At 50.2% G+C, this 13,181-nt stretch overlaps 1 protein-coding gene across 1 annotated transcript; it reads right to left on the reverse strand.

Moving 5' to 3' along the window:
• Positions 1-3,112: 3,112 nt before the first annotated feature.
• Positions 3,113-11,359, reverse strand: LOC142916483 (3'-5' RNA helicase YTHDC2-like; the record flags this gene model as incomplete). Its single annotated transcript, XM_076061616.1, has 4 exons — positions 3,113-5,043; positions 8,420-8,541; positions 10,220-10,595; positions 11,095-11,359. Coding segments are annotated over 4 exons (1,144 nt in total), but the record flags the coding sequence as incomplete, so codon positions are not given.
• Positions 11,360-13,181: the final 1,822 nt, after the last annotated feature.

The following is a 13,181-nucleotide window of genomic DNA, read 5'->3' on the forward strand; positions in this document are numbered from 1 at the left end:
GTCCTGACAGACGGCAGTGAAACAAGGACGCAACAGTAGGCCGGTTTCGTCGGCATGAGGAATCATCAGCGCACCAGCAATCATTGTTCGCTGCTGCCATATTCCCCTGGGAGACCCGTGCACGGAGAAACTTGTACCCCGACACTCTGCGGGAATGCAATTATTAGCGCTCGCCCAGAGGCGACAATTTTTGGGACGGCCGTAATTTTCTCAAATGTCTGCGCCGGCGATCCGAGTGACATTTGCCGCCCCAAATACCTATTTTTTTTAGCCCGTATAGATGTTTCCGTTCGGGATGGATTTGACCCAGGGCACACTACCGGGAAGGGATGCAGAGTCAAGGATAGCATGTGCGGGGTGTACAGTCAAGGATCAAGCGGTGCGCGAAAAGGGAAGCGATGTCAGGACGGAGGTCGCCAAGAGGAGGGGCACGGCTCAAGACGGACAGCAGGAAGAGATGAGGGAGAAAGGCAGGGAGAGAGGAGGGGGAGAAGGAATGACGAGAGGGTGATGACGATGATGAGAGTGGAGGGAAGACAGAGAACGAATGAGCCAGACGTGCGCTGCAAAGAGCTCTGTGTGTTGTGGAATGGCTTCAGAGAGAGGGGGCGGGGGTGGGGGAGGGACCACACACGTCACGTAATTTACAGGAGGTCTGAGCCGGTTTAAATTCCTCCGGTACAGCCGTGGAAAGCTTCTCGAACTACATGGGGGAAGGGAGAGGGGGGGGGCGCTCACCTGCCCATCACGGCTCATCTGCACCCTCTTGTTGTTGTTACACCACGGGTTGAGCAGGGTGCTGCACCTGCTGGAAGGGGATCCTGCCCAGGTACAGCCACAGCACCCGAAACGCTCCGCCCAGCGCGGGGGAGCCCCCGGTCTCCGGCACCGCTCCTTGCCGATCTCCGACACCATCCGTGCGTAGCCCTGGCAACACGGCCGCCGTCACGCCCCAACCCGAGGCCGCTCGGCTCGTCGTGCGTCGGCCCTACGGCGCGTCGTGTTTTTTGTGGTTTTAACGGATTTTTTTTTTTTACTTACCAGGTTTAGAGGCCCGCTGAGCTACACGGCGCTTTTTCAGAAAGCGACCCGGCCAACGAGTTAGCGCTCAACGAAACGACTCGTCGTGTGGGAATTTGCAGCAGCCAAATGCTCTAAGCTTTTCTAAACGTGGAAGGGAAAAACCAGAGGACCCGGGAGAGTAATCCACACGATCGCGGGAAGAGATAAAAGAGACACGCAAACTCCAAATATACAGCAGCAGCAGCAGGCGTCACGGTCGGGATCGAACCCACGACCTCCCGCGTAGCAGGCAAGGTAGTTAACATCTCCTAGCCACCATGATGATGAGAGACACGAAAACTCCAAATATACAGCAGCAGCAGCAGGCGTCAAGGTCGGGATCGAACCCACGACCTCCTGTAGACCAGGCGAGGAAGTTGACATCTCCTAGCCACCATGATGATGAGAGAGACACAGACTCCAAATAAACAGCAGCAGCAGGCGTCAGGGTCGGGATCGAACCCACGACCTCACGCGTAGCAGGCGAGGTAGTTAACATGTTGCCTTCGTTCGTGATGGCCCTGCACTGCGACAACAGCGCCAACAACACCAAACGTACTGAACAATTCACAATCCAGAATCTTTATTTAAATTGCGGGAGGATTCCGATGAGATCTACGAAGATCCGTTCGACAGATATGTCCAGTTTGGTCCGGGTCGTTACGATCCACCTCCGCCGCCCCTCCACCCACCCACCCACCCCCCCCACCACCACCACCACCACCACCCCTGCCAAACCTGGAAGCGTCCGGAGCCCCGCACGGAGAAGACGAGGTGGACGACGGGGCACGACGGGAACGCGCCGTTCAGTTTCGTCGGCCAGACGACCCTCTGCTGCGACAGCTCCAGGCTGCGCACGTTGCCGCTCTTCACGACGAAGTGGCGCATGCGGAGACGGAGGCTTCAGCCGGCGGGCGGCGAAACCGGCGAGAGCGGACGGGCAGGCAAACGAGTGAACGGCACACCGCGAGGGGGTTCGCGTCGGCCGAAGGGGTTCGTTCGTGGGGCGTAGCACCCAGCAGCAGCAGCAGCCGATCTGGGCGAGGGCGAGGACGTGGATTGGGGCACGTTCTCAGCGGTGCGGCGCTGCGTGGAGGAAGTCCTGGAAAAAGTTTCCTCCGCGAATCTGGCCGTCGCCCGATGACGCCGGTTGCAATTGCCGGCGAAACGTCGCGGTCGGATTGTAAATGTCGTGGCCTTTGCTCTCCGGCACACGCCCGGTGTGAGACTGTGCTGGTGACGAATTGGCACGTTCTGTTTACATACTCTTTGGTTCTATTGGGTAAAGTCACGTAGGTAAAAAAATAAAATAACAAAAATCACGACGTTTTGGCCACAACACAAGCGGCCTTCATCAGGTGAAGGGACGAGACTGTCTGGAGGACAGTCTCGTCATGATTTTTGTTATTTTATTTTTTATACCTACGTGACTTTACCCAATAGAACCAAAGAGTATGGATCCTAGCAGTCACGAAAGTTTTAAATCTACGTTCTGTTTACGTCACAAACCTTACTAATTGGCTGTGTCGGGTGGTGGTGGTGGTGGTGGGTGTAACAACACGCATTTATAGTTACGCGATCTGGTGATGTTGCCGCGTGCCGTGATGCCGTGCGTGTGACGACGACAATACAGAAGAGGGGCTAAACACGTGGTATGGACACAAACCACGTGATAGGAAGTTCTAGAAGGGTTGCTGTTGATGCTGCTGCACATGACGACGCTGTGTCACGATGCGCTGTGCGATGAAACAGGCGACGCTTTGTGTGTGTGTGTGTGACGCCGACGATCCAGGAAGGGCTACGCACGTGCATTGGGCACATTCTCAGAGGTGACAGCTGGACGAAAGGAAGCTGTGTGCACACTGAGCTTCTTTCGCACCGCAACACAAGCAATCATCATCAATCATCATCAATCATCATCATGCTTGTGTTGCAGTCGAAACGTCGTGATTTAATTGTATTGTTTTATATTTGTATTATTTTATTGTTTCCCTTCTACGTGGTGGTGACTTTACCGAAAGAACCAAGAATATGTATCCCTGCAGTCACGAAAGCTTTAAATCAAAATTTATTTCGCAACCGTTCGCAGCCAAACCACGCAAATCGTAAGTGCGGGGAAAGGACAAGCAAACTAAACACGACAAACAGTTCGAAATAAAATTTCAAAGTTTTTCAAAATTCTCGAAGGGTTTGGGGGATGCTGGGGAAAGAGGCACTGAGTGAAGTCTGCTGCATGAAGAATCGGAAGGCACCAGGCAGGGAGGAAGAAAGTTGATGGATCCGACAAGATGTAAGGCGGCCGTGATTTCCCACCGCTGGGCAGAGCACTCAAGAGAGGGTTTGAAGTGCGAGGAGCTGACGCGGCTCATCTCCGCGCATGGACAAACTTACACACACGCACACAAAGCCCCGAACTGCACACCACCACCGGTGTGATGTACCAGTAACGAATTGTAAATGTTGTAGTGGGTTTACTCTCCAACACACCACCATAGTGCAGTACTAGTAACGAATTGTAAATGTTGTAGTGGGTTTACTCTCCAACACACCACCGGAGTGCAGTACCAGTAACGAATTGTAAATGTTGTAGTGGGTTTACTCTCCAACACACCACCCGTGGTGTGATGTACTAGTAACGAATTGTAAATGTTGTAGTGGGTTTACTCTCCAACACACCACCGGTGTGATGTACCAGTAACGAATTGTAAATGTTGTAGTGGGTTTACTCTCCAACACACCACCGGCGTGCAGTACCAGTAACTAATTGTAAATGTTGTAGTGGGTTTACTCTCCAACACACCACCGGTGTGCAGTACCAGTAACGAATTGTACATGTTGTAGTGGGTTTACTCTCCAACACACCACCGGTGTGATGTACCAGTAACGAATTGTAAATGTTGTAGTGGGTTTACTCTCCAACACACCACCCGTTTGCAGTACCAGTAACGAATTGTAAATGTTGTAGTGGGTTTACTCTCCAACACACCACCGGTGTGCAGTACCAGTAACGAATTGTAAATGTTGTAGTGGGTTTACTCTCCAACACACCACCGGTGTGCAGTACCAATAACGAATTGTAAATGTTGTTGTGGGTTTACTCTCCAACACACCACCGGTGTGCAGTACCAATAACGAATTGTAAATGTTGTTGTGGGTTTACTCTCCAACACACCACCGGCGTGCAGTACCAGTAACGAATTGGCACGCTTTGTTTACATGAATAACCATACTAATTGGCTGTGTCGGGAGGTGGCGGATTTAACGGCACATTTATATTGATGCGATTTAACCTTAAAATCATCATTACGGAAAATATTGGTTGTGAACGCCTACTGACTACGTGTTTAACTGGTTTCAGAGTGATATGTAATCGTGTTTTTATTTCTCCTGTCAAGCCACGGACGTGACACGACCTCTCACATCCACGTTGCAAGTATAGCGAATTGACGATCTAAGCCAATGATGTATATAGAGGTCTATTTACACTCACCTAGAGACCTACAGACCTCTACATTCACACAGAGACCCACAGATCGTTGCTATCTACACAACTGCCACCGACCTCCCTGCCCGATAAATAACATGAAAACGATCATGGCCTCACATCTTGGTCACAAGCAACTCATCGGTTGTCTCGGCCCCACCTCCACCACCACCACCACCACCGGCTCCACCACCACCGGCTCCACCACCACCACCACCACCGCCACTCATCCGGCAACGATCGGCCATCCACGAAGCCGCCGCCGCGGCTGCCGCCGGGGGCGAAAACCTCACCGCGGGAGCGATCGGCATCGTCGGCCGTTGGCCGATGCCGGCGGGCTGCCGCAGGCCGAGGGCCTCGTCCTCGCGGGCCAGCGCCGCGACGACGGCGCTCACCGTCGCCTCGTCCGCCTGCGACGGGGCGCGCGACGGCTCCCGCATGCGGCGCGCGAACAGCGCGCGCCACTTCTGCCGCAGCCGCAGCAGCAGGTTCGCCGCCTGGCGGGGGGGGAGGGGAGCGGAGCGGAGGGCGTGAACGAGGATCAATCGCCCGGCGTTTTCGAGGCAGCAGCGGCGAGGGTTGTGGGCGGTGACTCCTCTACTAAGGGGACGAGTTATAGGCTCCGGGGGTCTGTTCGTAAAAGTCGATTTGTCCGTAAGTGCCAACTGTACCCCTGTCGATTCCTAACGGCGTCGTACGGCACTGCGCGCTGAGCACCGGGAATGGCTTTAAAAGTTGTGTAACCTCCCGTCAGATGTGGGTGCCACTGGGCTCTTCGCGTTCTACAGATGCAGAAGCCACCACCGCCGTCTATTGCACAGCAGTTGAGCTCGCGACTCTCGGTCCGAATAGGCAACTGGACATACGGACCGGGTTTGTTCGTAAGTCGAACATTCGTAAGCAGAGGAGTCCCTTTATGTGTGCATGTTGAACTTCTTTCGCACTGTACGTAGCCAACCTTGCTAATTGGAGGTGAAGGGTGAAGGAAAGGGAAAAAACTCAAAACAAAAAGCAGTTTTAAAGAAAGAAGTTGATTGCGGCGCCAATGTTCTAAAACTCCCCGGCCGCAAGAGTCGAGGGGGAGCCGTACCCCTGGTACGCCACAAGGCAGTAGAGCAAAGTGGACTGATCTCCATCTGTTTCCATCTGTGCGGGGATAGAGCGTTGCCCCCTCGCGCAAGGCGTGGGTTTTCTTCGGGTGCTCCCGTTTCCTCTCACACGTGAATAATAAACACGACTCATCGCCGATTTGCTAAAAAAATATCCTGAAATAAAAACTCAATTACAGGACCCTCCCGAAAAAGAGTCCTACAGCTCCTGGATAAACAAGTAAATTACTATAAGTACATTTGTATTATATTCTTGGTTCTTTCGGTAAAGTCACATAGAAGGGAAACAATAAAATAATAAAAAAATGAAGCAATAAAATTCTCACGACATTTCAACTGCAACAGAAGCAATCATCATCATGTGTGAAAACCACAGCAATAATTTTTTTTTTAATTTTCTTGCTGTGGTTTTCACACCTGATGATGATTGCTTGTGTTGCAGTCGAAACGTCGTGAGAATTTTGTTTTATATTTTTATTATTTTATTGGTTGCCTTCTACATGGTGACTTTACCGAAAGAACCAAGAATATGAATCCCTGCAGTCACGAAAGCTTTAAATAAAAATTTACATTTGTAGTGATACGTAGATCCTTGTTTCCCCAGGAAAGCCTCGTCCACTCTTCTGCAAACTAAAACTAAACTTTCTATTTCACCGGGTAAGGCCCACTGAGCTAGAGAGATATTTTTCAGAACCTGGCCACAAATAATATCTCAACAAAGCGGCTTATCACGTGGACACTAATAGCGGCCAAATACTCGGCATGCGTGCTCATTCTAAACGCGGAGGGAAAAACCGGAGATCCCAGGGAAAAATCCACACGACCAAGGGGGGAAACACGCAAACTGCAAACATAGAGCAGGTGTCAGGGTCGGGATTGAACCCACGCGCTCCCTTCATACCAGGCGACGTAGTTAACATCTCGTAACCGTTGGGCCCCACAGAGACACACGCACCTTCACACGGAGACCCACAGACTAGCAACAGAGGTCGGTTGTAATTAAGCCGGGATGAAATTACATACAAACAAAACGCGCACCAGGGTAAATGTGATGGGGTGTGTTTGTACGGCCATCGGTAGCCGGGGCCGAAACCATCAAGTCGCCACAGCTGTGCGCACCGCGGTGTAATCGCAGGCGGTCAAAAAAATCGGGTCGTGAAACCCAGGATCTCAGCCATCTCGGCGAAGCGCTCCACGCAGTCGGCTCTTAAGAACAACGCGACAGCCTCATCCGACTGTTGGCTTCTTGTCGGGTATTTTGCGTGTTCACAGCCTCACTCGTGCTGGGAATTTGCACCGTGAGACAGAGCGACGCACACGTGCACGAGAAAACACGCACGGGCTAATGACATATTTTTCTTAGCTCTTTCGGTAAAGTCACCACGTTGAAGGGAAACAATAAAATAATAAAATATATATAAGACAATAAAAATTCTCACTACGTTTCGACCATAACACAAACGGTCGTCATCAGGTGTGTCGGTTTGCATTAATTTATTTATTTTAACACGGTGTATTTATTTATAAAAACACGTCAGCGCCACGTGCGGCGATTTGGCAGTTTATTTAGAAGGACTAGTCCATCTATGTTCAGGGGGGGTACCTCAGTGTTTAGTCCTTGATGAACCAAGTCTTCAATGATTGCGATGGTGTCAGGTAATCGCAATCATTGAAGACTTGGTTCATCAAGGACTAAACACTGAGGTACCCCCCTTGAACATAGATGGACTAGTCCTTCTAAATAAACTGCCGAATCGCTGCGCGTGGGGCTGACGTGTTTTTATAAATAAATACACCGTTTCAAAACAAATAAATTAATGCAGACCAACACACCTGATGACGACCGTTTGTGTTATGGTCGAAACGTCGTGAGAATTTTTATTGTTTTATATATATTTTATTGTTTCCCTTCAACGTGACTTTACCGAAAGAGCTAAGAATATGAATTACTGCAGTCACGAAAGCTTTAAATCAAAAGGTTAATGACAGTTTCACACGCAGCAGCAGCAGTAGTAGTAATCGTGCTTTCGCGACCAATATTATAGATGAAAGGTTTTTTTATGGGTTAGATCGCGTAAATATAAATGTGTCGTTAACCCAGCACCACCCGACGAGGCCAATTAGGAAGATGTGTCACGTGTCACGTAAACGTGCCAATCAGTTACACCTTTGGGCCACTTTCTGGCAAAATGTCGTCACAGTAGTCAAATTGTGAATGTTGTGGATTCACTCTCCGACACACCGGTGGGATGAAGTCGTACCTAATTTGCACGTATTGTTCGACGTGACAAACCTCACTAAAATTGGCTGTCGGGTGGTGGTGGTGGGTTAACGGCGCATTGATATTGAACACAATCTTACCCCAAACAAAAACCATTATTGTGAGGTTCATGACATCATACTAAACTGTTCAGAAAGCAGAGGGAGGGCTTGGGGCAGGAGCGTTGCCACGGTTAAGAAGCGAAGATGAACGGTCAGGAATGATAACGGAGCGGGAGCCAAGGGACGCGGACGTGTCCGAGAGCACGTCCACCGCGCAGACGGAGCGATGAGAGTTTGCGTCCAGCTGCGGAACGGGTTGTTGTTGTTCTTGTTGCACTGCACGATTGAGAGAGGTGGTGGTGGCGGCGGCGGTGGCGGCATGGGGAGGCTTTCATCCAGCAGTGACAAAAGCCAACTCTACACATTCACCATCCAGCAGTGGATACGACCATGGCTGATGACGACGACGACGACGATGGTGGCAGGTGGCGGCGTCACTCACCTCGGGGTCCAACTTGAAGTTGATCCACTCGTCTAGATGCAGAACGGCCGTGTTCACCTCCTCCTCCTCCTCCCCCTCCTCCTCAATCTCGTTGTCGCCGCTATCGGGAGGAATCCCCTCCACTGCACACGCACACGCACAAGTTCACGCAAGACGCGGTCACCGTAGCAGCCGTGACCACTGGCCCGTGACCACTGAGCCGTGACCACCGGCCCGAGACCACCGGCTCATAAACACCGAGCCGTGACCTGCACACGAGCCAAATTCATCGGCATCATCGATGTAAACACTATAAATTTAAAACTCATTTCTTTCGAACTGCTTTTTGTGTTTTAGTTTATTGCCGTTCCTCCGCACCTCCGATTAAGCACGGTTGGCTACGCTAGGTACAGTGCGAAATAAGTTCAACATACCTATACACTACTTTTATTTTAGCCGGTATTAAGGTCCCACTGAGCTGTGTAGCTCTTTTTCAGATGCAACCTGGCCACAAATGATAGCTCAACAGTGGCTTGACATGTGGACATTTACAGCAGCCAAATAAATTTTGATTTAAAGCTTTCGTGACTGCAGGGATTCATATTCTTGGTTCTTTCGGTAAAGTCACGTGGGGGTTCTTTCTGGCTGGTAACATTTCAAAACAACTTGACCCTCGTCTGTAGCAACATCAAACAGGATAGCCCTGTCACAAAGATTTGTGTCGAGCATTTGGCTGCTAAACATCGGTGATGAATATTCTGAACCAATCCCCCGGACTCCCGTTGGGTCGACTCAGCCTGAAATGAGCGCCTTGTCCCGCGTGCAAACATCCTTGGGGTGCGGTGGTGGCCCACACCTCCCCTTCTTGAGCCACGTCAACCACAATCGACGATCGCTGAGAGCACTCTCCACAATAGTTTCTCTTAGAATTTTTGACTTGAAACTTTCGTGACTCGCAGAGATTCATATTCTTGGTTCTTTCGGTAAAGTAACGTAAAAAAAAAATGTTGATTAAAAAGTTTCTACATCACTATACCTCCTTTGCCAGTACCAAAATGTAATAATAGGGTTTTTCCCCTTTTTTCTGGCAAAAAAGGTTTCAGTTTTGCTGCCAGAAAACAGGGTAAAAACCCTATTATAATATTTTGGTACTGACAAAGGAGGTCTAATGATGTAGATGCTCACCCCGAGCCCTCATTAATTTGATAGTGCATTGTCTTTGAGCTGAACGCCTTGTGGCGTCATCTGGTCGAGCACCAATTGGGTCGAGGCTCAAAAGAAAGCCGTCCCTTGGTGTGGACCAATCAGTTTCAAGGACAATGCATCATATTATCATAGTAGTTTTTTTGTTTGCATTTCGACTGCAGGTATTGCGGTTAATGCAGTAACATGCATCCTTGTAAAAAGGTTTCAGTTTTTTTGCCAGAAAAAAAGGGGAAAAACCCTACTATTAAAAAGTTTCTGTAGAACACAGGAGATGTTTGTCTTAGGTGGTATTAGCGAGGAGCAGCAGTGTAGCGGTCAGCAGGCTGCACTGCAAAACCCGGCGACCCGAGTTCGATTCTGGCTCACGGCCACCGGTGACGATTATCTGAACCGCTCCTGGGCCTCCCCTATGTCGACCCTAGGTCGACTCAGCCTCAAAGGAGCACCAGGCGCAGTGTGCAAACATCACCACTGGGGACAGAAAGGTGGCCTCACGTGGCGCTGGCCACCCACCCTGGCGGCCTTCATCGCCACTTGCTAACAACACTTGCCCCAAAGGTATCTTGAGGCTATACGGGGTATATCTGCCTTAGTCTGGCGGTGCAAAGTGTTTACGGTGAAGGTGGAGCGGCGGTGGCTGTTGTTGGCAGTGGCGATCGGTGGCGGTGTCTATCGATGGTGGTGGCATTTGGCGGCCGGCATCGTTGGTAGCGGCGGCGGCCGCAGAAGCGCCGGCCGCGTCGTCGGCGTCGTCGCCGTCGCCGTCGCCGTCGCCGGCGGCACCGGCCGCGGCGTTCGCGCCGTGCGTCGGTGACGGTCCCCGGAGGGCGGAGGCGGCGAGGCGAGGGGGGGCCCCGGCGAACAGAGCCACCGCCACGGGGCTCACGGCCGTGACGCAGCGAGCGATTGGCAGGCGGTGCACTCGCGTCATCTCGCCGAACACGAGCCAGTCGGTGGGAAGCGCCGCCACCCCCTGTGGAACGCCCTCCTGCTGCGAGGGGGGGAGGACCGCGCACGATAAGGGAGACACGGGGAGGTGAGAGCGGGCATGGGGGGTGGGAAAGCAGAGACGGCCGATGTTCAAGACGTCGTGTGTTCGCGAACGGCGACGTCTCATCGGTTACTCCAATACCGTCTCATCCGCCTGTTGACCTTTGTGAAGCAGCATCCCTTGCAACAACTTCAAACGATGCTTCCAATTGGCTCTCGTCAACTTTGCATGCCATTTGACTGAATGATGATACCCCCGCTTACGGCGACTGTTTCAGTTTCATTTTGATTTAAAGCTTTCGCGACTGCGGCGATTCATATTCTTGGTTCTTTCGGTAAAATCACCACCGCGTAGCAGGGAAACGATAAAATAATAAAAATGTAAAACAATAAAATTCTCACGACGTTTCGACTGCAACACAAGCAATCATCACAGACACACGCACGCACGCACACGCACACACACGCGCACATACGGACACGTGCACGCACGGTGGTACCTTATTGAAGACGCACTGGTCGAGCACGCAGGAGGAAGGGTGGAGGTGCACCTTACGCTCCAGCCTCGTGGTGAGCGTTTGAGTGGTGCGATCCACGTGGATCACGTTGGGGTAGAGCCCCGCCACCAGCGCCGCCTTCACCGCCGGCCACTTCTCCGAGTTCGTGTTGAGGTCGCGGATGTCGCCCACGCCTCTCGGCCGCACGAAACCTGGCGCGCGATTATTATTATTGTTGTTGTTGTTAGTGGTGTGACTGTCAGTGACGCTGGTTTACACAGGAAAGATAACCGTGTTTTAAAACGTAACTGTAAAATAATTGCATTTTACCAGTTGAGGCCCCACTGAACCACGTAGCTATTTTTCAGAGGCAACCTGGACACAAATGATAGCGCAACAGTGGCTTATCATCACGCGGAGATTTAAAGCAGTAGCAAAAATACTCTAAACGTGTGCCATTTCATGGGACATCGTTTGGCAGTACCAAAATATGAGAAGAGGTTTTTTTTAATCATGTCACTGCATTAACCACAATGCTTGTGGTCAGAATGCAAACATTGGTGTGGACCAATCGGTTTCTAGGACAATGCATATATTCTTCGACCACATCAATTCCATACACCCAGCCATCAGATTTACCATGGAGGTCGAAAAAGATGGCAAGCGACCTTTTTTGGATGTCTTAATTAAAAGGAGACATGATGGTTCAATGAGCCACTCTGTCTACAGGAAAGCTACCCATACAGATGCTTACTAGAAACCGGATTCCCACCACCATCCATCCCAGAAGAATTCTCTCATCAAGACTCTGTATCATAGAGCCCAATGCATATCCGACCAGGAACACATTACCAGTGAACTCAAGCACGTACACCAGGCTCTCAGGGCTAATGGTTACTCCGACTACACAATCCGCAAAGCCATTACTCCAGTCATGAAGAAGGATCCTCTTGTGGAGCCACTCAAAACCATCACCTAACCCTACATTGCAGGGGTCACTAAAAAGATCTCCAAAATCCTGAATAAACACAAGATCCAGGTCCGATTCAACACAGTACATAAAATCCGTGATTTAGTTCCATCTGTAAAAGATGCTGTTCCAGACATACAGTACCCGGGCGTTTACAAACTAAAGTGCCTCTGTGGTAGTAGCTACATTGGAGAAACCAAACGACATATCTCGGACCGCATCCGCGAACATAAAGCAGACTTGAAACACGGTAGGACGAACTCCTCTGCCGTGGCAGATCACTGTTATAATTCAGTGGGCTCACATGACATTGACTTCTCCAAGACGGAGGTTCTTTGCAAACCAACCGGCTACCATGAGAGATTCGTTCATGAGGCCATTCACATATACAAGCACAGAGACAATTTCAACCGAGAAGATGGATTCTGGCTTAGTAACCATTGGAAAGATGTTTTAAATCATTTCTGTTCTTAATTAATTGTATTTTACGATGACCTTCAGACCGCAGCTCTTTCGCCAGCATTGACTCTTAATACCTCTCACACCACGGTTAATGGTATGGTTTACAACATGGAGTATAATAGCGCCTCGCAGCTGTCTCTCTCCCCCTCCTCTGTTCCGACCATGGATGAACTCGTCCGTCTGAACGGGGCCGGTAGCTATCCGTGTTGCTAAAGTTGAGGGTAAGAATCCACCCATTTTTTCGCCATATAGCATTGTGATATATAACGACTTATTGTTGGTAGCTTAGCTGATTGGAGAATATAGAGTTTATTGATAACATTAAGGTAATTTATATTTTAGTTTTTTATTGGTTCACTATATAGTACTGTGAATAGCTCAGATGTGTAGGCCTTGACTTCAACATAGTCATTTCTGTGACCAGTCACTAGCTAATCACTCAGTTATTTCAATGCTAAATTCGCCTAGTTATTTCAATGCTAAATTCTCCTGTTTGATTTGTACTAAGTGCCTCGGTGAATGTGTATGCTCTGACTTTAACGTAGCTATTTCTGTGACCAGTTACAAGCTAATCACTCAGCTATTTCAATGCTAAATTCTATGCTAATTCCTTTGTCAAGGGGTGCCTCTGCGGATGTGTATGCTTTAACTTAGCTAT

Source organism: Petromyzon marinus, unplaced genomic scaffold (genome assembly GCF_048934315.1).
Source record: "Petromyzon marinus isolate PM22_M1 ecotype Great Lakes invasive population unplaced genomic scaffold, UKy_Petmar_22M1.pri1.0 PM_G_Scaffold_389, whole genome shotgun sequence".
NCBI lineage: Eukaryota > Metazoa > Chordata > Hyperoartia > Petromyzontiformes > Petromyzontidae > Petromyzon > Petromyzon marinus.